We start from the raw sequence: 21612 nt of genomic DNA on the forward strand, positions 1-21612 counted from the left end.
GCACAGTGGGGGCCAGGCTGGTGCCTGTTGCCCTGGTAGCTTCCTGCCCATGTGGTAGCCTGTGACATCCAGCCTGGCTGAGGGGTTTCTAGGGCCACTGGGAAGCCACCGGCACTGAGGTGAGATGGAGAGAGGGTGGGGCGGGGTGGGGGGCCCAGAGCCTGCCGGACGCCAGGGAAACAGGAGCCAGTGGCTAAATGCAGACACACTGTCATGGTGCTGAGGGCCTGAGTCACTGCCCCTGGATGTCAGATCCCATTACCCACCCCCGCCCACCATTCCGCTTCCCAAGGCATTGCCCACACAAATACTGGATCCTCTGGCTTCACTGGCCCGGAGGGACCTCAAAAGGTCATCAAGGCCATTCCCTTGCCTCTATCTTCAGATCACAGGGACAGAAGGAGCTAAAAAGATGATACAGTCCTTTGAATCCCAATTACCCAGGGAAGCTTTTCCCAAACACGGACCCTTTCCTCCGACCCCAGGATTTTGATTTGGGATCTGGAGAAAGTACCTCCCATGTCTTCCCATCAGCTCCCCACACAGCCAGCTCATGGGCCGGTGATGAAGCCTTCATCACTCAGCAGGTATTTATTGAAACCCTGCTATAAATAGGTGCTGGGCACTGTTCTAGGCTCTGAAGGACTCAGATGAATAAGGCAGAGACAGGCCCCTGCCTCCAGGCTCACTCATCAGACAGAAGAGGAAACAGGTTCGAGTTGATGAAGGAGTTAGGCATAGCAGAGCTGTGCTGGCTTCATACCTGCTTTCATCCTGCTGAGCCGCCTGGCTGCCCTCCCTCAGCCTCCTGGGGCTTCCAGGGCTGGGGGGTGAGGGTGGATGTGGACTTGCAGTGCCAGCTGTGGGACAGTAGCCAGCAGCTGCCCCAGACCAGACACTGGGGATCAGGATGTCAACAGGGCAGCCAGTTCTGGTGCTGTGCAGAGTCAACAGGTCAGGGTGGCCAAGGTGAAGGTGGGCTCAGGACCACGCAGAGCAGCAAGCCCCGTCCCACCTCCCACAACACACACCTTCTATTTTGGTCTGACTTGCCTGGCATCTAGGGACAGAAGGTAGCCCAGAGTCCCAGATTTTAACAATCATTACAGGACCAACCTGTTGCCCAAAAGTGACATCAGACTCAACTCTTCTGCTGTGTACCCAAACCGTTGCCCTGGTTGAGCCTCAGGAGCTAGAGGAGATTTGGGCAGAGGAAGAGCTGCATGGTGGAGGGCTGGGTTCAGCCTCTGCTGTGTGACCCTGGAGGAGTGACTCACCTCTCTGAACATCTACAAAATGGCAATGCTCCCCCCATTCACAGGGTGTGTGGAGGGGGACTTGAGCTGCGGATGTGAAGCTCCTGCACGTAGCAGGCACACAACACCTGCTTGTTCCTCACCACGTTCCCTCACTCCTATGCTCCTGTCCTCTGTTGGAGCGGGACAGAGTCTGTGGAATTACCCAGAAGTCCCCAGCCAGAGCTGCTGCCCCTTGGACGTGTGCTTTGACAGGCATTTCCTGAGCCTGGGGGGTCTGGACACAAGGATCAAGTTCAAGTTCCTCACCCCAACTCACCGCCTCGCCCCAGGTGTTGGCCTCCTCGCCAGCCCTGGACAAGATGGGTTATCAGGATGGGACCGTGCGGCACAGCCTGTAGGCTTTGGAGCCAGGCAAACCCTGGCTGGGAGTTCTGACTCTGCCTCGGCCTCTGTGATCTTGGGCAGGCAGCCTAGCCTCCCTGAGACACCATTTATTTACAACGGGCTCACCCTGCCTGCCTCATGGGGTTTCCGTGGTCACTTACGGTGATTAATCTGGGGAAGGCTGTGTACCTGGCACATAGGGAGGATGCGGTCATGCTGCCCCACTCACCTTTGCCGGCCTGTCCTCACCTTCCCTGCCCAGCCTCCTCCATCTCCCCCTGTGCTTTTCCAAACCTTCCATGTCCAGCTCTGAGCTCCCTGGGCCTTGAGCCTCAGCTCAGGCAGATGACCCCTCGCTGTCCTGCTGTGTTCGTGAGCTCCCCTTCCCCGGACCCTACCCAGCAATACCCCGGGAGCCTGAGTGCAGCCAGGCACCACCCTCTGTGTGGCTTTGGTGGGTGGGGAAGCTGCTGCCCCCCTCTCTTGGCAGCTCTGCCCTGCATGGCTCTCGGCTGCACAGTTCAGGTTGGTTTGTCAAGGATATTTTAAATCTCCACAGTAAACCCCAGGTCGGGGGGGAGAGGATGATGATTAGTGGAGCATAGAGCATACACCTGTCTAGGTGCGCTGCAGCTGGGAGCAAAGGAGGCTCTGTGACAGGAGGGCCAGTTCGGCCACAGCAGGAAGACTGAGAGGTAAGGGGACTCTGGGCATGAACTGGGGTATGGACTTGGCAGCACCAGGCAGGCAGGGCAGAGGGGATGGTAGGGGCAGGAGCCAGTATCTCACTTTGGCTCTGCAGAGGTCTCCTTCTGGACCTGGGGCTTTCCTGCCTTTGTGGCCTGAGCTACTGGGGAGAGAAGAGGGTGCTCCGAGATGGACAGGGAGAGTCAGAGCCATCCCTGGGACTCTGCAGTGAGAGAGTCACAGCCCTGGCCAGAGACTGCTCCCAGCAGTGGAAGCACCAAGTGATCCAGAAGGGTGGGAGCGGTGGCCACAGAAGGGGAAGGCTCTGAGCAGGGCTTGGGCTCCAGCCTGTGCCCGGTCAGCTGCTGGACACGGGGGACACCTAGAAATTCCACCCCCATCCCACACAATGACACACACGGGCACACCCTCAGTGACAGAACCTCAGGGATGAGGGCACACACAGACCTAGTGTGATCACACACACACACACACACACACCCCCGCAAAAGCAGAATCCTTCCTCTTCATTTGGGAGAGAGAGCCCCGGAAGGGCTGAGAGGCAGCAAGAGGATGTGGGGCAGCTCACCCATGTCCCTCCCTCTATCCAGAGCGGCTCACCCGGGTCCCTGCCTCTATCTGCTTCCCCAGAGACCTGATGGAGGAGCTGGTGGGGCTGCGTGAGGGCTCCTCAGGGGATCCTGTGACTCTGCAGGAGCTGTGGGGCCCATGTCCCCGCATCCGCCAAGGCATCCGAGGTGAGAGCCAGGTCCCCTTCCTCTCCCCGTGGCAGACCCCTCAGGACATCCCCCTGCCCAGCTCCCACCCCACCTCCCTGCCCAGGAGCCACCCTCCTCCTGGCATTTGTCCAGGACATCACGGCCCAGAGTCTCCTGGGTGTAGGGAGGGAAGGGGTCTGTCTGTTCAGCTGTCTGTGGGTCAGATGGGCCGGGCATCTGCCCTCTGCCTTTTGAGATACAGCCCAAGGTCTGGTCACTGTGCCCACCCTCCTCCCAGGCCTCTCTTTCACCTACCTGTGCCAATGAGGGGCCCCGAGGGTCAGCTGCTGGGACAGCTGGGGTACAGCAAGGGGGTGGGGCAGCCTGCACTTGGCCCCTTTGCTTAGAGCCCCTCAGCTATGGGGCAGAGCAGGCAGGGACCCCAGAAGGAAGCTAAGTGCAGCCCCAGGGGCTGGTGCCCACAGTCAGTGACGGCCAGCTCCCAGGCTGGGCTGGCAGCCAGCGGGCCAGGGGCATTGCTGGGGATCCAGAGGATACCTGACGCCGCAGGTCCTGGGACATGCAGGAGTCTGCTAGACCCTGGAGCTCTCTAAGCTACAGACCCTGCGGGGATTCGGGTGAAAGCGTAGCTGCCAGCCCCCTCCACACTCCCTGCTCCCCAGGAGTCCCAGTAGAAGCAGGGATGTAGAGGGTGGACAGGTCAAAGGCTTTTTGGCAGGGCAGGAGTCCTGGCACCCAGTGTGTCATGATTGTCACCCACCACAAATCTCACCCAGCCCCCAGTGTGAGGCAGGGCCCCCTCAGGACTACCCCAGACTCCACCACCAAGCTCCACCCATCCTGCCCGTCTCCCTGCCTGGAGCCCAGCAGTCCTCCAAGGAAGAGACTGTCTGTGTACCCTGTCCCACCCTGGGCCATGACCCCTATGCCCTGCCCCAGGAGGCCTGGAGTGGCTGAAGCAGAAGCTGTTCCGCCTGGGCGAGGACTGGTACTTCCTGATGGCCCTCGGCATGCTCATGGCCCTGGTCAGCTACACCATGGACTTCGCTGTCAGGAGTGTGGTTCAAGGTAACCTCTCCATGGCAGGTGCTGTCCTGGGCCAAGGGATTCCGAGCTCGCTCTGGGGATGCCGGATGGATGTCACCAGGTGCAGCGGAGGTGGGGAGAGGGCTCTGGGTGGAGATCTGGTCCTGGCTTTACTCCTGACTTGCTTTGTGATCCTGGGCAGGCTACTACCCCTCTCTGGGCCTCAGTCATCTCATTTGTGCAAGGGAGAGAGGCCTGAATGTTCCCCACAGCCCCTCCTCCTCTGAGCTCTGTGTCTCCTCTTCCAGCCACCCCGTTTCTTCTCCTTCCCTCCTCTGTGCCCTGGGGCAGGAGTGGGGGGACTTGCCTAGATCACCAAACCTGGAGTGGAGCCTTCCCCCCATTCCTCAGCAGACTGCCTCCACCCTGAGGCCTGCCTGGAAGAGGGGGTGTGCACAGGAAGAGTCTAAGACACTTGCTCTGGAGACCTGCAGCTGTCTGAAGCAGGACCTACTGTGGTGTTCGGAGCTTCACGCCTGTGTCATTTAGTTCTCAGTGGCTCTCTTTAGTCTACAATGAGCCTGTGAGGGAGAGCCCATCACAAGTCCACTTGACAGATGGGGAAACTGAGGCTCAGAGAGCTTGAGTGGTTGCCCAAGCTCACTGAGCTAGAAAGTGGTAAACCTGGGATATGGACCCAGGGTCGCGCTCCGGCCTCCTCTCGGGGGTCTGCCCCTCACTGGGTGTCCTGGTCCTCCCCTCTTTGTGCCTCCATTTCCTGGTCAGTCAGTGGGCACCACAGTGTTGGTCCCGAGGGCTGCAGAGACTGTGGGTGGTCCCCTGATACCCGGCTGTCCCCAGCACACCAGTGGCTGTACCGGGAGATTGGGGATGGTCACCTGCTCCGGTATCTCTCCTGGACCGTGTACCCTGTGGCCCTCGTCTCTTTCTCCTCGGGCTTCTCCCAGAGCATCACGCCCTCCTCTGGAGGTGAGTACACGGTCACCATGCCAGTCCCCACTGGCCAAAACCTTCTCAGATCCCAGGGGACTTCTGATGGGGGGAGTCGGGAAGCGGCAGCCTCCTTTTACAGACGAAGGCCCAGAAGAAAGGGTTGTGTGGCTTGCCCAAAAGCACACAGCAAGAAGGCCAGATCTTGACTCTTGGGTCACTGCTGGCCCTACCCACTTTCCAAGGGCTCCTTGGAAAGAGATTCCCCTGTGGGGCCTGTGCTGGTGCCAGGAAGGGGCCCGTGGAGGAGGCACAGCTCCCCCAGGGCGCTCAGCCCTGTCTCCAGCAGCAGGCCAGCAGAGGGGAGCTCCAGGCTCACTCAGTAGTGGCCTGAGGTTTCATCCAGGCTTCCCCCATTCTGCCACAGCCATCTGCCAGGCCTGGTGGGGAGGAACATGAACAACTCACATTCCCTCTGTGACGCTCAGTGTCCAAATCTGTAAAATGAGTTCAAGGATCCTATCCTGGGCCAGGTGCAGTGACTCATGTCTGTAATCCCAGAACTTCAGAAGGTTGAGGCAGGAGGATCACTGGTGCCTAGAGTTTGAGACCAGCCTGGGCAACACAGGGAGACCCTGTCTCTAAAACAAATAGAAAAAATCAGCTGGGCATGATTGCATGTGCCCGTGGTCGGAGCTACTCAGGAAGCTGAGGCGTGAGAATTGCTTGAGCCAGGAATTTGGTCCTGCAGTGAGCCGTGTTTCACCACTGCACTCCAGCCCGAAAGAAACAAAGGAATCCTAACCCAGCTGGGCACACTGGCTCATGCCTGTAATCCCAGCACTTTGGGAGCCATAAGGGGACAGATCGCTTGAGGTCAGAAGTTCTAGAGCAGCCCAGCCAACATAGCCAGACTCCTTCTCTTGAAAAAATAAGCCGGGGGAAGTGGTCCTTGCCTGTAGTCCCAGCTATTCAGGGGGCTGACTTGGGAGGATAACTTGAGCCCTGGTATCTGAGGCTGCTGTGAGCTATGATCTTGCCACTGTACTCCAGCGTGGCCAACAGAGCCAGACCCTGTCCCCAAAGAAAAATAATCCTAACTTGAGAGGGCTCTGCTGATCTGGCAAGACTGTAATGTAGAGTGTTGAGAATTTTAATCTAGAGATGGTCTTCCTTCTGGCTCTGCTCACCCCTGCCAAGGTTCTGGAATCCCGGAGGTGAAGACCATCTTGTCAGGTGTGATCTTGGAGGACTACCTGGATATTAAGAACTTTGGGGCCAAGGTGGTGGGCCTCTCCTGCACCCTGGCCTGTGGCAGCACTGTCTTCCTGGGCAAAGTGGTATGGGCAGGCATGAGGGCACACCGGCCACCCCGCCCACCCCCCCGAAACTATCCTCTCCCCCATCACCACCAAAGCTGGGTCAGAGGGACTTGGACTGGGCCCTGCCTTCAGGGAGCTCAGTCTTGGGGGAAGAGGCAGGCCAGGTCCCCAGAGTGTGACAAAAGCCACCTGAGGACAGCCCTGGGGGTTGGGGAGATGGAGGAGAGGGCGTGATGGGGAAGCCCTGCGGTGGCCTCTGGGTGAGGCTCTTCTGCTGCCCTCACCTGGGCCCTGGGCTCACCCCTCCCTCTGCAGGGTCCCTTCGTGCACCTGTCTGTGATGATGGCTGCCTATCTGGGCCGTGTGCGCACAGCGACCATCGGGGAGCCTGAGGTTAGGGGCTGGGGAGCTTCCTTGGAGGAGTGGGAGTGGGGAGGGAGGGGCTGACGCTGAGCCCTGGACTCGGATCCCCCTAGAACAAGAGCAAGCAAACCGAAATGCTGGCGGCAGCGGCGGCAGTGGGTGTGGCCACAGTCTTCGCAGCTCCCTTCAGCGGTGAGACCCCTCGTGCCCCGCCCCCTGGGTCCCTCATGCTCCTCCTCTCACACCCTGGGCTCCCTCAGTCCCGCAGAGAGCCTGGAGGAGGGGACGGGGCTCATTCTAGTTCTTACTTCAGCTCTGCTTGGGGACAGCCACCCACTGCGAGGGGACGTGGTTGTCGGTGCTGAGAGGCTTCAAGATAACATTACACAGACGGGTTTGAAATCCACCGCCTGTTGTGTGATCCTGGCCCGTTGGCCTCTCTGAGCCCAGCTTCCTCCTCTGTAAAATGGGGATCGCAACCGTCCCCGCCCGATAGTCAGAGGTCGCACATCTGCATCCCAGGCTGGATGGGTCCCTGGGCAGCGAGGTCCTCCCCACCCAGGGCGCATGCCCTGCCCTCCCCTCTTGTCTGTTCCTGTCCAGGCTGTAGGGGAGCAGGACAGATGGGTCAGGGAGGAGGTGACATGGGGAGGGGGCTCTATAGCCGCAGGTGGGTGGGGGTGGGGTGGGGGGCCCACCTGAGATCAGTGTCGCCCCCAGGCGTCCTGTTTAGCATCGAGGTCATGTCTTCCCACTTCTCTGTCTGGGATTACTGGAGGGGCTTCTTTGCAGCCACCTGCGGGGCCTTCATGTTCCGACTCCTGGCGGTCTTCAACAGCGAGCAGGGTGAGCCCCCCGGGCTGCCTGACTCTGGCCCTGCCTGGAGGCTAGGGCAAGGGTCCCCCCTTCCTCCCCTGCATACACTCCTTGCTCTTCCCTTCTCTCCACCCTGCCCCCCCCCGTTTCCCTCTTCCCTGTTTCCACCTCCTTCTGGGAGGATGGAAGGGCTGACCCGTGTGGAGCATGAAGGGCAGGGGCCCTGAGGGTAGAAGGGGGCGAGGCTGGACAGGGAGGCAGGAGCCTGATTGTGGGGGCCTCGAATGCCAGGAAACAGATTCAGGGTCAGGACCTGGCACCCCTCCACCCTGGCTTGTTACCCTGGGACTTGGGTTTGGGTGGGTGGGAGCACCATCTAGGCTCCCCACTGCCCTCCTTCCCCAGAGACCATCACCTCCCTCTTCAAGACCAGTTTCCGGGTGGACGTCCCCTTCGACCTGCCAGAGATCTTCTTTTTTGTGGTGCTGGGGTGAGTGGGACCTTGGGCTCCTGAGAGTCCAACATAGCATCCCCCAGGTCTGGACCGGACCTCTGGTTTTGGGGTTGGGCTCTGGACTCACGGCTCCGTGCTCCCCAGGGGTATCTGTGGCATTGTGAGCTGCGCTTACCTTTTCTGCCAGCGAGTCTTCTTTGGTTTCATCAAGAACAATCGGTTCAGCTCCAAGCTCATGACCACTAGGTAGGCTCCGGACTAGGGGCTGGGGGCCTCTCAGTGAGCCCCACCCGCTGTGTACCCCCAACCTTATGTTGACTGAGCCCTCCTGCCCCAGGTGCATGAGCCCCGCCCTGTCCTGGCCCCACTCTATCCTCCCCCCAGCCTGCCTGTGCCACAATTCCCCTATCAGCCTCTATCCCTAAAAATACCCAGGAGTGTGGGGCTGACCCACAGGTCCTGTCTCATGGAGCAGGCCCAGTCCATGTCCTCTGTTCCCACTCTTCTTCCTCCCTGGTCCTTGCCCTGCTGTCCTGCCTGGGCGAGGCCCTGCTTCCCTCTCCTCCAGATGGGGGAAAGGGAAGGCCAGCCCTGGAGCTCACCCACGCCCCACAGCAAGCCTGTGTACTCCGCCCTGGCCGCCTTGGTTCTCGCCTCCATCACTTACCCGCCTGGCGTGGGCCGCTTCCTAGCTTCTCGGGTAAGGGGCCCTGAGCTGGAGTGGCAAGAGTGGGGACCCCCATTTGTTTTCCCCTTTGCATGTATCTCACGTAATCCCCTCAGTACCCCACAAGGGCAACGCCTGGGCATCGTTTTACAGATAAGGAGACCGTAGCTGGGTGGGGGGGTGGGGATGGCTTTCAGAGCTCTGCCCAAGGTCCCCCGCTGGGTAGTGGCAGAGGAGGATTCCAGGCGGGGTCAGGTTGTGCCCGGTGGCTGGGGTCTGCCACTCAGGCCCCTCACGTCCATTTCCCACCTGCCCCGCCCCAGCTGTCCATGCAGCAGCATCTGGACTCCCTGTTCGACAACCACTCCTGGGTGCTGATGACCCGGAACTCCAGCCCACCCTGGCCTGAGGAGCTCGACCCCCAGCACCTGTGGTGGGAATGGTACCACCCGAGGTTCACCATCTTTGGGACCCTTGCCTTCTTCCTGGTTATGAAGGTGGGCCCCCCAGACCCCAGGTGTACACGGAGACAGGACCAGCTTTGGTGGGAGGAGGGTGCCTTCCCGCAGTTGGTGGCATGGAGCCCAGGCCTCCCACCCATACTTCATGATGTGCTCCCTGCTCCCCACATGGTCCAGGGCAAGTGGCTTCAGCTCTCTGGGCCTCAGTCTTCCCATCTTTAAAATGGGGTGGTTACTGGGAAGGCTGAGGAGGGAAAAAGGAACGTACCTGGCACAGTGCCAGGCACACAGAGGGCATTTCTTAGGGTGAGGACCCTCCTCTAATGCCAGACTCTGACAATAGGCACATGGCCAGGCACCCTCTTTCTGTCTAGGATGGGCCCCTGTCCCCTGTCCTGTCCTCCCTTATCCACACCTCGCCCAGCAGCCTCTAGCCTCTGCCCTGGGCTCCCCCTCTCACAGTTCTGGATGCTGATTCTGGCCACCACCATCCCCATGCCTGCTGGGTACTTCATGCCCGTCTTCGTCTTCGGTAAGTCTGGGGCCCTGAGGTTCTGAGAGTTTCGGGGTTCTTGGGGCAGGGCCATGGCTCCTGGTTCACCCTCTTCTGGGGTGGTACTGAGGATGGTCCTCAGGGATGGGGAGCTGTGGGGGCTGGGTCAGCCTGGCTCCCCCTCACCCTAAGTCTGTGGCCAGGAGCTGCCATCGGGCGCCTCTTTGGGGAGACTGTTTCTTTCGTTTTCCCTGAGGGCATCGTGGCTGGAGGGGTCACCAATCCCATCATGCCTGGTGGGTATGCCCTGGCAGGTGAGTGTGTCAGGGTGGGCAACATCGTGGGGCTGGGCTGGACCTGGAGAACCAATCAGTGGTTCCATAGGGCACGGAGCAGCCCCCCAGCCCCCAGTGAGTCCCCCATCCCTCATGGGGGCCTGTCCCTCCTGAGCCCCACCATTCCCCAGGTCCCATCTCTCCCTCAGGGCTCCTGTCCTGTCCTCCATCCCCCGTGGCCTCCCTTATTCCTCTTTTCTCATCAAGCTCAGGCCTTGGGGCACTTCCCACAGTGCCCAGCCTGTTGCCTGGACCCTGGCTGCAGCTGTGCCAGCCTTGCCCTCACATGAGGCTGGCCCCTGGCCTGAGCTGCTCTGCCTGACTCTGCCCCCACAGGGGCTGCAGCCTTCTCAGGGGCTGTGACCCACACCATCTCCACGGCGCTGCTGGCCTTTGAGATGACCGGTCAGATAGTGCATGCGTTGCCCGTGCTGATGGCAGTGCTGGCAGCCAATGCCATTGCACAGAGCTGCCAGCCCTCTTTCTACGATGGCACCATCATCGTCAAGAAGCTGCCATACCTGCCACGGATTCTGGGCCGCAGGATCGGGTGAGCGGCACCCACCTCAGGCTGGCTGAAAGGGTCACAGTGTCTGGGCAGGGTCGGGGATGGAGGGCACCTCTAAAAAAAAACACCACCGCAGGCTGGGCGCGCTGGCTCACGCCTGTAATCCCAGCCCTTTGGGAGGCCGAGGCGGGCAGCTTATGAGGTCAAGAGATCAAGGCCATCCTGGCCAACATGGTAAAAGCTTGTCTCTACTAAAAATACAAAAATTAGCTGGGTGTGGTGGTATGCACTTGTAGTCCCAGCTACTTGGGAGGCTCAGGCAGGAGAATCGCTTGAACCCTGGAGGTGGAGGTTGTAGTGAGCCAAGCTCACACCATTGCACTCCAGCCTGGGCAACAAGAGGGAAACACTGTCTCAAAAAAAAAAAAAGAAAGGCCACCGCAGCTGACCTTGGACATGGGGGCTGGGAGGGGTGACACCAGCTGTGCTCCGGTCTCCACTTCCCCAGTGCCCCGGGTGACCTTGGGCAAGGCCTCGGCCTTCAGGCCTCAGTGTCTGTCTAGCGGTCAGCCGGTCCTCACAGCAGGAGGATGAACACTGCCCCATGTGCAGGGTGAGGAAGCCGGGGCTCGGAGAGGGGCCGTGTCCTGCTCCAGCACCAGAGCTGGGGGTCCCCCCTTCTCCCCACTTCTGCTGCCTTCACTGGGAGTTTAGGAGCAGGAGGTGGAACAAGAACGGAAATGGGCTTTGAGGTCCTCACTCTGAGACGTATCGGACCAGAGCAGATTCTGGCGCCAGAGAAGCAGATCAAAGAGGCTGTGAGAGTCGCTGGGTCCGAGGCCCCATCCCAAACATGAGCAAGCTGCTGCCTTGCTGTGAACCTGTTTTTCTGTAAAATGGGGCTGTCGCCCCAGTGGTTTCCAAACCTTCAAGTTCTTACCCTGGAGGAAGGATATACCTTTTTTTTTTTTTTCTTTGAGCTAGAGTCTCTCTTGCTGTGTCACACAGGCTGAAATGCAGTGTCACAATCAGTCACTGCAACCTCCACCTCCCAGATTCAAGCAATTCTCCTTCCTCAGCCTCCCAGGTAGCTCAGACGAGGCACGTGTCTCCATGCTCAGATTGTTTTTATATTTTTAGTAGAGACAAGGTTTCACTGTATTGGCCAGGCTGGTCTCGAACTCCTGGCCGCAAGTGAATCCACCTGCTTTGGCCTCCCAAAGTGCTGGGATTACAGGCGTGAGCCAGTACATGCCCAGCCACAGATACTTTTTATTCAAATGAAATTCTCCAGAGAAGCCTGCTGGGTAAAAAAGGCCAGAGTGGAACTGACTGGAGGACATGGAGGCGTGGGGGATGGGGATTCGGAACTGGGCCATCAGGGACGTGGTCTCCAAGTTTTCCTCCCACTGTGGGTTCTAGGCGTCCCTCATTCCAGGAACCTCTTCGGCTCTGCCCACACTCCAGAGCCGTGAGTCCCTGGTTCCAGCAAAGCTCCCCCAAGATGCCCCTGCCTGGCCTGGGTCTGACATCTCTGACTCCGGAACCTGATGGGAGCCCCTCTGCCCGCAGCTCCCACCATGTGAGGGTGGAACACTTCATGAACCACAGCATCACCATGCTGGCCAAGGACATGCCGCTGGAGGAGGTGGTCAAGGTCGTGACCTCCACAGACATAGCCGAGTATCCCCTGGTGGAGAGCACAGGTGCCAGCCAGAAGAGGGGAGGAAGTCGGCAGCGGGGGGTGGGGGTGTGTGTATGTGATGCCCTCTGCCTCCTGCTTGGACCCGTCAGGCAGACAGGATCTGCATCCAGGCTCTGTGGCTTAGCAAGCAACCGTGTGACCTTGGGCAAGTCACTTTGCCTGAGCCTCAGTTTCCTCATTAGTAAAATGGAGATCACGGCCTTCCTCCCTTGGGGTGGTTGACTTGTCTAAAGACAGACGGCCGGGTGCTTGTAGGGCAGCCCCTGGGCAGCTGCTGGGTTAAGAGGTTGCAGACACCACCAGGGTCTTTCAGAAGCTTCCCTTCAGGCCTCCCTTCAAGCGTTTCCCAGATGAGGCCCCTCCCCCAGATCCCTGTTGCCATGAGGAAAACATCTCCTTAAAGACAAAAACATGGTGGCCCTTGTTAAAAGGTGTGGAACCCAGTGCTTGGGGAAACCTTTACTAGAGCATCCTTTCCTGTGGGGACAAGTCCAGTATCTGCATCCGGAAGACAAGGGGGGTTTAGGGGGTAGCCCTGCCCACTCAAGGCCGCTGTCAGCCCCATGTCTCCCTGTGCAAATGAGACAAGGTGCACACCTGGCAAGCACAGCACAGCTGGATTTTGGTCTCCACTTGCACTTTGGGTAGGCACCTTGTGCAGTGAGCAACCTGTACAACCATATGGGTCACCCTTATGCCCACCCTCAGAAGGATAGATCCACTTATGAGCTAAGGAATTGTGAATATTCCACTGAAGCTCTACATACTGCATTTTCATCATCTGGAAAGTAGGGCTCAAGAGAGTATAGGGCCAGACGTTCTCACCCCAAATGCTGGGCCCTTTTTTCCCCACTAATCGGAAGACTGTTAGCATTACACCGTGGAACATGACAAATATCTCATCTGAAAATGTTTGCGTTGGGATGACCCCACCAAGAGGCTTCACCTCCTGGAGCAAAGGAAGAATGAGCCTCTAAGACAAAGTCTTCTTTGACCCTTAGAGCCACAGCAAAGTGCTTCAACCAACACAGGCCCAGGCTGTGGGGTCCCACTGCTCACCCAAGAAATAGCCTCATTGTTCATTTTAAAGCCAGAGTGAAGCTTGCCAAGGCCCCCAGCACACAGTAGGGCCTCAGAACATGGTGGCCTCCTGGGCTCACACTTTCACTGGGCTGAGCCAGATGTGAAACCTCTTGGGAAATGAAGGAGAGAGCCCAGCCCTGACACACAGACGTCATGGTGCCAGCACCCCCAGCTTGCTCCAATCTTGACGACCTGCAACGTGGGGGATCTCTGTGGTGGCCAGGGTCCCTGCTGGCCACCCTCAGCTACCACACCTCTACTTCAGAAGCTCAATGTCCTTGGGCAAGACAATGAGCCTCTCTGTGCAGCTGAGCCTGTTTCTTGTCCTTTATAAAGGGTGACAATAGTTACAGTAGCCCCACAGCAACACCCAGCACAGTTCTGGGCTAAATAGGTGCTAAGTCAATGTGAGTCCCTGTTCTTTGTAACACGCCTCCCTCCCTCTCCCTCTCCACCTGCCAGAGTCCCAGATCCTGGTGGGCATCGTGCGAAGGCCCCCGCTGGTGCAGGCCCTCCAGGCTGAGCCTCTTTCCTGGGCTCCGGGACATCAGGTGGGTACTCCTGAGGGCCGTGGGGATGGGGCGGGGATCAGCCAGCAGGGCTAGTGGGGGAGGGGCCCGCTGATCTGAGGGAGAGGTGGTCTGAGAGAGGCAGCCTGGAGGTGCTGGCTGTACACCCATGACCCTTCCCCACCCCTGGCAGTGTCTCCAGGACATCTTGGCTGGGGGCTGCCCCACAGAACCAGTGACCCTGAAGCTGTCCCCAGAGACCTCCCTGCATGAGGTAACAGGAAAGTTAGGGAGTGCAGGCACACGAGGCCCCTGTGTGGGGGAAGAGCTGATAAGGAGCTCAGGCTCCAGCCTCCCCTCCCACCCCCGCCCACCTGCCTGCCTTATGTTGCCCCCTGCCCCTCCTGGGTCTGTGTCCTCACCAGCACGGTGGACAGGGCAGCTACCGCGCTGTCGCCCCTCACTGCCAGGATTGTGGGGATGATGCAGAGAGAAGAGAAAAGAGAAGTGGGGGGCTTGGCAATGGGGTTGCATCAAGGCACACGTGCATTTCAGTTTCAGGTCCAGCACATTTTCTCTGTCTGATCTTGGACAAATGATGTAGCCACTCGGGACAGAGCCTGACACATGGGCGGGGGAGGGGCAGAAGCCGGCAGGGGACCTGGAGATGGCGCTGCCCCCTCTGTGCTGCTGGAGGGTGCTGAATATTGGGTCCTGTCCACCTGCTGCCCACCCAGCCTCTTGCATGGACTCTGGCATCCCCCAGTGGCCACACTGGACATTGCAGACCTGGGTCTCTGGTCTCCCACCCACATCAGGCCCGGCCCCTCTTCCTGGCTCAGAGGCGTGGGCCTGAAGGTGGCCAGAAGGTGGGCTGAACGCCTTCTACCCTCCAGTATTTCCTAACAATCCCTCCTCCAGGCACACAACCTCTTTGAGCTGTTGAACCTTCAGTCCCTCTTTGTGACATCGCGGGGCAGAGCTGTGGGCTGCGTGTCCTGGGTAGAGGTACCAGGGTCTCCAGGGCAGAGCAAAGTAGGGGACCCATGCTGAGAAGGCTGGGGAGGTGGGGGGACACCAGCATGCTCCCATACAAACCTGGGGGGTTCAGAGGATACTGATGAGCCCCTCTTCCTGGCCTAGGTTGGCCACTGGGCCTGGCTCTCCCTCCCTTGTTTTCTGGCCAGTGGCCAGCCTGCCCCTCTCTGGGCCTTGGTGATCCCATCTGTGCAATGGGGTGGCACGGGCTCTGCTATTCAGCCCAGAAACAACCCTTAGGGGAACTAAAAATGCTGGAGCCCCCCTCTCAACCTCCTCTACATTCTCTCAACCCCCACCCCCTTTCTCTGTTCTAGATGAAGAAAGCAATTTCTAACCTGACAAATCCACCAGCCCCACAGTGAGCCGACCCAGCAAGATGAAGCAGGGCACCCCAGCTGCCCTGGTGCTGAGGTTGGGCTGAGACCCCGCCTCTCTTCCCCCATCACCACCCATCCCTCCCTCCAGCCCAACTCCATTCCTTGGCATAAGAGGCAGCTGTAACCCAGCCCAGAAGAGAATGGCTCATTCTGGGAGAAACGATGGCTCCTGATTGAAAGCCAAGTCCCACCTTGGACAGAGCTCAGAGCGTGAGATGCCAGAAGACCAGTATCTGGCAGGTGCTCAGTGACTGACCATCACATTAATGAATGACAAGGTTGGGGTATGCTGTCACCAAGGGCAGGCACAGATGCTCTCTGGGGTTGTCTGATTCCCAGTGAGAGGCTCCTGAGAAAAATAAAGCTGGTTCCCAGAGCTGCTGTCCATCCCTCGTCTCAGCTGCAAGGGTGCTGGCCTGGGACATGACCTCCCCACCTGCACTGGTCCAGAATGAGTTTCCCATGGCCACATGGGCACTGCAGGCTCGGGTCCCTGGGCTCCTCCTCATGCTCCACTTCTTGCCAGGGAGATGCCAGGGAAAGAGGGGCTCCCGCCAGGTCTGTGATGCTTGTCCTCATGGATAAGCAGGACCCTGTGTCACTGAAGCCCTGGTCTCCTGCTCGGCTGAGCCACAGCTCATAAAGCCGGGTCCCCAAGTGTGGCTTCTTGGGGAGTCCATAGAGCCTTGGGCATCGTCCATGGGTCCTCTCAGGCTGGGTAGCAGCAGTCTGTGTGTGTTGGGGTTATGGGGCCTCCCTGACTCCCTCTGGTCTCCACCCAGGGGCCCAAGGTCACATCTTTCCCAGCAGAGACCAGGCCAAGGTCATCCAAGGTGAATCCACCACTTTAATGTCTTCAGAGAACCTTGAGTGAGATGGGAGGGAGCTGCAAGGAGGGGGAGTGGGCTCCCTGGGGCAAGGAGCAGGGAGCACCGAGGACGCAGGTTCAGAGAGGGAGGGACAGACAGACACACTCCACAGAGACAGATGTCCTGGTGAGGAGAGCTGGGGAGCGGGTGCTTAGCTACCAGAAGTGGTCACCCCACCTTTGCTGGGGGGCAGATACACAGAGGGAGTGGGGAGGGCCTGAGCCCCAGGTACAGGCAGGGTTCCCAGACCCTGCTCTAAGTGGGTCCCAGTTCTCTCCCTGGCTGTCCCTCTGGGGCCTGGCTGTGGCTCCTCCAGGCCGGTCTGCCCTGGTGTTTCTGAGAGTCCTTGAGTTCCCTGAGGGCAGACACCCTGCAGGGGAAGGTGCCCACCTGAGTGACATAATGAAGGGGGAGGGGGTTATGCTCCTACTGCCAGCGGCAGGTCCACCGAGGCACAGAGAGGCTACCATGAGCGCTGGCCCCATCCCTGCTGCACCGACCCTGTGCCTACCCGAGGGGACAAGAGATGCCCTGCCCTGGACCCCGGGGTCCAGATATGCCTGGGCTGCCCACGAGGTGAGATGGTGGTGTGAGCACAGCCCCTCCTCAGTTACAGAGCACCTCGTCCTCCTCCTCCCAGAGGGAGCCGCTGTCCACAGAGGGGAGGGAGCCTGGCAGGTGGGTCCCACCCTTGGGTCTTTGGGTCCCAGGCAGCTGCCGCCGATGCTGCAGCTCTGGGCTTGGAGGCTGCAGGACAGCAGCAGTGCTGGGGGGTGCCTCAGGTGAGGGACAGCTGTCAGAGGAGAGGCTGGGTGAGGAGAAGGCCTGAATGCTGTCGTCCTGCCAGGGGCCGCTGGGAAGGCTGTCCTGAAGGTAGCCGCTCTCCAGGTCTGGAAAAGCAACCGGGTGAGGGAGGAATGGCGTCCCAGATCCAGATCCTCGTCCTCTCTGGGTGTGGGAAGGAGGGCAAGGGCAGAAGACCTGCCTCCAAATCTCACTGTGTAACTGCGGAGCGTGTGACCTTTGTCAAGTCACCAAAACTCTCTGAGCTCCAGGTTCCTCCTCAAGGCAGTAAACGGAGGAGTTAAGAGTGGGCTTGGAGCCAGCCTGTGCTCTCTGAGAACTGGGGCAACAGGGCTCCCCGTGAACCTCTGTCCCCTCCCCATCCCTCTCCATCTGTCAGAGAGGATTACGTGCAGGTTTCCCCCAGGGCCAAGGCTTCTGGAAGCCCTCAGTAGTAACTTGGGCTTCTAAAAAGGCGGTTGCTTGTACCCGTTGTTAAATTTCAGATCTGTCTCTGACGCTTCTAGCTGTGTCATTTGGAGTAAGTTTCTGAACCTGAGTGCCTCAGTTTCCTCATTAATTAGAAAAGTGGGGACAACAGAACCCACTCCCTAGGACTGCTATGAGGATTCTGTGAGATGCCTCGTGCCCAGCCTCAGTGTGGCAAGCGCCCAGTTCCTGCCTCTGCTGTGCTCATTCTCTCCATCACGCTCCTGACACTGCCGGGCAATGGGCAGGCCAAGGATCACTGCCCCATTTTGCAGATGCAAAAACTTAGGCTGAGAAAACGAAGGGGCTCGGCTGAGGTCACACTGCATTTGCTGGTGGGCAGGCATGCAGGCTCAGCTCCACTCTGCTCACCCACCCTGGACCCCCTGGGCTGTACCCTGGAGCTGGCTGATGTCCTGGGGGCTGTCCTTGGGGTGCAGCTCCTCGTCGTCCAGCGAGGACCAAGCGCTCAGTGTGGCCTCCGTGATGGCAAACTGCTCGGCAACCCCTGAGGGGACAGCGAGATCTGGCTCGGGGGCACAGGTGGGGACAACCTCAGTGCCCACCGGAGCTGCTGCAGGACAGGCTAGAGGGTGGCTGCCTCTCTGGGCCGCCCATCCACACCCCAGTGGTCGGAAGTGCTCACTGAATCCCCCCCATGCCATTATTTTTTCCTGCTCAGACAATTCCCATGCAGTGGTCTGGGCCCCCCAAGGGCCCAGCTTCACCCCCACAGCGCCCCGGCCAGTCCCTCTCCATGCTGACCTGCAGCAAAGCGGGCCTCACGCAGCTCATCCGGGAGGCAGCAGTAATGCTCGTCCTCGGCTGGGGACAGCTCCCAGCCTGCCCGATGGGCACTCCAGCCCTTCCACTCGATGAGGTGGGCCACGCGGCCTCGGGCCATGGCCGTGGGCTTTGTGATGTGGTCCTTGATGCTCTGTACCACCCCTGGGGGCACGGAGGGCATCTGGGTGACTGTCCTGACACAAGCCCCAGCTCAGGGACTGGCCCCCGTGCCTCAGCCCACCCAGGGGCCTGTACCCGACATTCTTTCAGTGCACCACAATCTCCATCAATGCCCAACGCCTCCCCAGGGACCTGTACCCATCTAACTCCTTGCGCCCTCCAGCGCCTCCTGCCCACTCCTGCCCTGAGACCTCCCCTGCATGCCCCACCCACCGGTGTGTGCATTTCCCCCCAGCATCCAACTCCCAGTCCATGTTCCTGCCCACTGGTGCTTCTTCCTCAACCACACACCCCTCACTCCCTTTCTGACCAAGTTCAGACCCTTCCGCCCAAGGAGATCCACCCAAGGACCACTCATGATCCCCCAGCTTTCTCCAGGATCCTTTAAACACATTCTGAAAGAAAGTCCCTGTGGCCGTGCCAGCTCTGCTGAAGGTGAGACCTGGGTGGGTGGAGCAGGCAGAGAAGGCTTCCTGGAAGAGGAGACCTGGGATTGGAATTTGAAGTTGGGTTGGGCATAGACAGACAGAGGCAAGATGGGAGGCTTTTTCAGAGATGAGAAGAGGATGAAGGCATGGAAGAGTCTGGCGTGGTCTGGGACTAGCTGGGTGAGACATGGGGTCCACACTTGGACTGGGCGGCAGGAGAGGTTGGGAGCTGATCAGGACCAGGACAGGTTTGGAGAGAACCAGGTGAGGGGCTCAGATGTTCTTCTCATGCAGTGGGGAGCCACAGCAGGGTAATGAGCATGACTGACCAGTTGGCACTCCTGTTTAGAAAGTACTCTAGTTGGAGGATTAGGGGCTACCGCAGGGACCCGACAAGAAACGAGGCGAGGGCTGGGCAGACGGAGAGGAGGGGTCAGGGCTGCAGAGCTGCTGGATGTAGAAGATGAAGAGGGCACGGCCATTAACCAAGGCTGAGAACAGATCTGGGAGTCACCCAGGTCCCCGAAGCCATGGTGCGAGGAATGGCGATATTTAAGGAGGCAGAAGTATGCACGAAGGTAATTACAGCGGGGAAAACGGGAAAGACGGGGGTGTGGAGAAAAGAGGAGACTCTCCCTCCCACCAAGTTGGGGAGTGTTGGCAGTTGGAGAGGGTGTTTTGGAGGCGGTTGGGGTTCAAGTGGCCCTTGAAGGGCAGGTGAGGTGGAGGAAGGTCCTTGGCTGGAGGAAAGGCACATGACAATCGGGGAAGGAGGGCCCCAGGGGTTCCAGGGGAGCTGGGTGGGATTTAGTGCCGGGCCACCTGATGCCGTGGTAGCCACCAAAACCACCTCTACTAGCCTGGGAGCCCATGGCCAGCTGCTTCAGGTGCTGCTGCTGTGAGCTCACACCCTTATCTGGAGAACTGCCCTGAGGTCCCGGGAGCCTCCTCTGGAGGTTGCAGAGTCTTCCCCGGGGCAGTCAGTGAGTCACTATGGGGGAATATAAAGTCCGACCCCTCCCCTTGGCATACTGTCAATTCTGGGGTGTCATGCATGCTCCCAAGCTCCCGGTGAGACCCCGTGGGCAGGGCTAGACTCCTGCTGAGCCCCTTCCCCACCCCCTCTGCGTCCCCCAATGCCTGCTGGCTTCTCTTGAAGGCCAGTCTCCAGGGAATCACCTGTAGTCATGCCCATGCCAGGCTCTGCTTCCAGGGAACCTGACCTAAGGTGATGTGACTGGCAGAGAGGCAGGGAGAGCACCCTAGGCAGACCTCTGAAAAACTCTGGCCAACCCCCTCAGAGCTTCTTGAGATCCCAGCAGTTTAACCAGACCATGCTGACCTGCAGCAAAGCAGAACCCTGAGCCACCGGTCCCCCTGTGACCCGCAGAACCCAGCACGGAGTCTGGCATTTAGAAAACGGAGAATCCAACAAGGTTGCCATCCTCCCACCTGCAACTTAGCTGTGTCCTTCCCACTGCCAGTGTCTAGGGTGGGACCGTGCGGTCTCCACGGGCGGGAGAGGGGCAGCCAGAACCTACCCACAAGGGATGAGGTGGCCAGGGCTGCCACGTTGTAGTTGCTGGAGCAGGACCTGGAGTTGGACAGGTAGCCATTGGTGGTCTGGAAGCACCTCTGAAGGAAAGGGCAGGAGGTCTGAGCAGAGGGGGGCCAACATCCCTCCAGCACTACCCATCCCTGTCTCCCAGCCAACCAGATCCTCTGGGCAGTGGGCAAGGACAGGGCGGCTAAAGCCGGGGAGATCCTACCAACTCCCACGAGACCACCTCCACCCACAGTTTCATCAGACCCACCCTTCCCCAGGGCCGGCAGGACTGTGTGCCTGGGCTGGCACAAAGGATGGAGGGGTGGTGGTGTCAGCTGGGGCTGGCTAGACTGGGGGACACACTGTGCACCGACCTGCCAAGGATCCCAACAGAAATCCATCTGTTTGTCCTGAAACAAGAGGAGAGAAAGGATCAGGCAGGGCCCAGCACACTGTGCCTGCAGATGGCCCGAGTTCTGGCGCCCTGGGTGAGGGTGGGGGTCAGCCTTCTGGTGCTTTGTGAGGTCAGGGTCTGCCCTCTCGTGTGTCATGCCCTGGTGTCCCTGGCATGCAGAGTAAGAAGGAGGGGGCCACAGTGGCGCTGGGAAGAGAGGCAGCGGGTGCAGCTTAGACAGCAGGCTTGGGCGTGGGCTCTGACTGTGCCGTCTCCCAGCTGGCATCCCTAGACTATCCCTAACAGCTTTGAATACGTCTCTTCCTCTGCAAAATAGCGGCAATGCCATTCACCCCACGAGTTGTGGTGAGGCCTGAATAACAATGGAGGCAGAGAGCCGAGCACAGGGCTTAGCAGGAGGGGTGTACTCAGGGGAATGGTAATGACATCCACTGGTGGATTCATGCCACAGACCCTGAGGCAAGGGTGGAAATTATGCACCAGAATTTGGGGTCCCTTGTGACCCTTAGTGATCTTCCAAATCAATCTGGACTGAGAAATGTAGATACATAATTTATATATAGATATTATATATAAAAATACAAATATATTTTATAAACATTATAAGTACATTTACATAAAATATATTTATATATAAATTATATTCATATAAACTATATATAATATATAATTTATATTCATATAAACTACATATAATATATAATTTATATTCATATAAACTACATATAATATATAATTTATATTCATATAAACTACATATAATATATAATTTATATTCATATAAACTACATATAATATATAATTTATATTCATATAAACTACATATAATATATAATTTATATTCATATAAACTACATATAATATATAATTTATATTCATATAAACTACATATAATATATAATTTATATTCATATAAACTACATATAATATATAAT

The 21612-nt window shown here is 58.4% G+C and overlaps 2 protein-coding genes across 5 annotated transcripts in view; one reads left to right on the top strand and one right to left on the bottom strand.

The window, feature by feature from the left end:
- The first annotated feature begins 15 nt into the window (after positions 1-15).
- LOC116566347 (chloride channel protein ClC-Kb) lies at positions 16-15557 on the top strand. Of its 4 annotated transcripts, XM_032300518.1 has the most exons (21): positions 1710-2338; positions 2982-3088; positions 4010-4138; positions 4958-5086; positions 6248-6387; positions 6685-6762; positions 6846-6924; positions 7453-7578; positions 7954-8038; positions 8147-8248; positions 8618-8702; positions 8993-9166; positions 9593-9662; positions 9827-9937; positions 10295-10508; positions 12039-12172; positions 12354-12449; positions 13717-13805; positions 13957-14037; positions 14685-14771; positions 15119-15557. In XM_032300518.1, the coding sequence occupies exons 2-21, from the start codon at positions 2989-2991 to the stop codon at positions 15164-15166; spliced, it is 2157 nt and encodes a 718-aa protein (XP_032156409.1). In that variant the 5' UTR covers positions 1710-2338; positions 2982-2988; the 3' UTR covers positions 15167-15557. The 4 variants fall into 4 exon arrangements, 3 of the variants coding, with proteins under 3 accessions (XP_032156408.1, XP_032156409.1, XP_032156410.1); XM_032300517.1 differs by lacking the exons at positions 2982-3088; positions 12354-12449 and having other exon boundaries at positions 16-1805; positions 2277-2338; XM_032300519.1 differs by lacking the exon at positions 12354-12449.
- Positions 15558-16008: 451 nt separating this feature from the next.
- The window catches only part of FAM131C (family with sequence similarity 131 member C), a 19693-nt gene continuing 14089 nt past the window's right edge, over positions 16009-21612 (bottom strand). Inside the window, exons 3-7 of the mRNA XM_032300520.1 lie at positions 20637-20672; positions 20258-20351; positions 18088-18270; positions 17720-17830; positions 16009-16940 (exon numbers count right to left, since the gene is read on the bottom strand). Of these exons, the coding sequence (XP_032156411.1) occupies positions 16657-16940; positions 17720-17830; positions 18088-18270; positions 20258-20351; positions 20637-20672 (708 nt within the window). The 3' untranslated portion in view covers positions 16009-16656. The remainder of the gene's footprint in view (positions 16941-17719; positions 17831-18087; positions 18271-20257; positions 20352-20636; positions 20673-21612) is intronic.

Source organism: Sapajus apella, unplaced genomic scaffold, assembly GCF_009761245.1.
Source record: "Sapajus apella isolate SASKATOON/1434 unplaced genomic scaffold, GSC_monkey_1.0 scaffold43, whole genome shotgun sequence".
Classification (NCBI taxonomy): Eukaryota; Metazoa; Chordata; class Mammalia; order Primates; family Cebidae; genus Sapajus; species Sapajus apella.

Excerpts from the sequence above, each read along its gene's own strand:
- LOC116566347 (XM_032300517.1), top strand. The coding sequence starts at position 1,297 with ATGGCAATGCTCCCCCCATTCACAGGGTGTGTGGAGGGGGACTTGAGC. Across the intron at positions 12,173-13,716 it reads TCCCCTGGTGGAGAGCACAG|AGTCCCAGATCCTGGTGGGC; the intron begins GTGCCAGCCAGA and ends TCCACCTGCCAG. Across the intron at positions 13,806-13,956 it reads CCTGGGCTCCGGGACATCAG|TGTCTCCAGGACATCTTGGC; the intron begins GTGGGTACTCCT and ends CACCCCTGGCAG.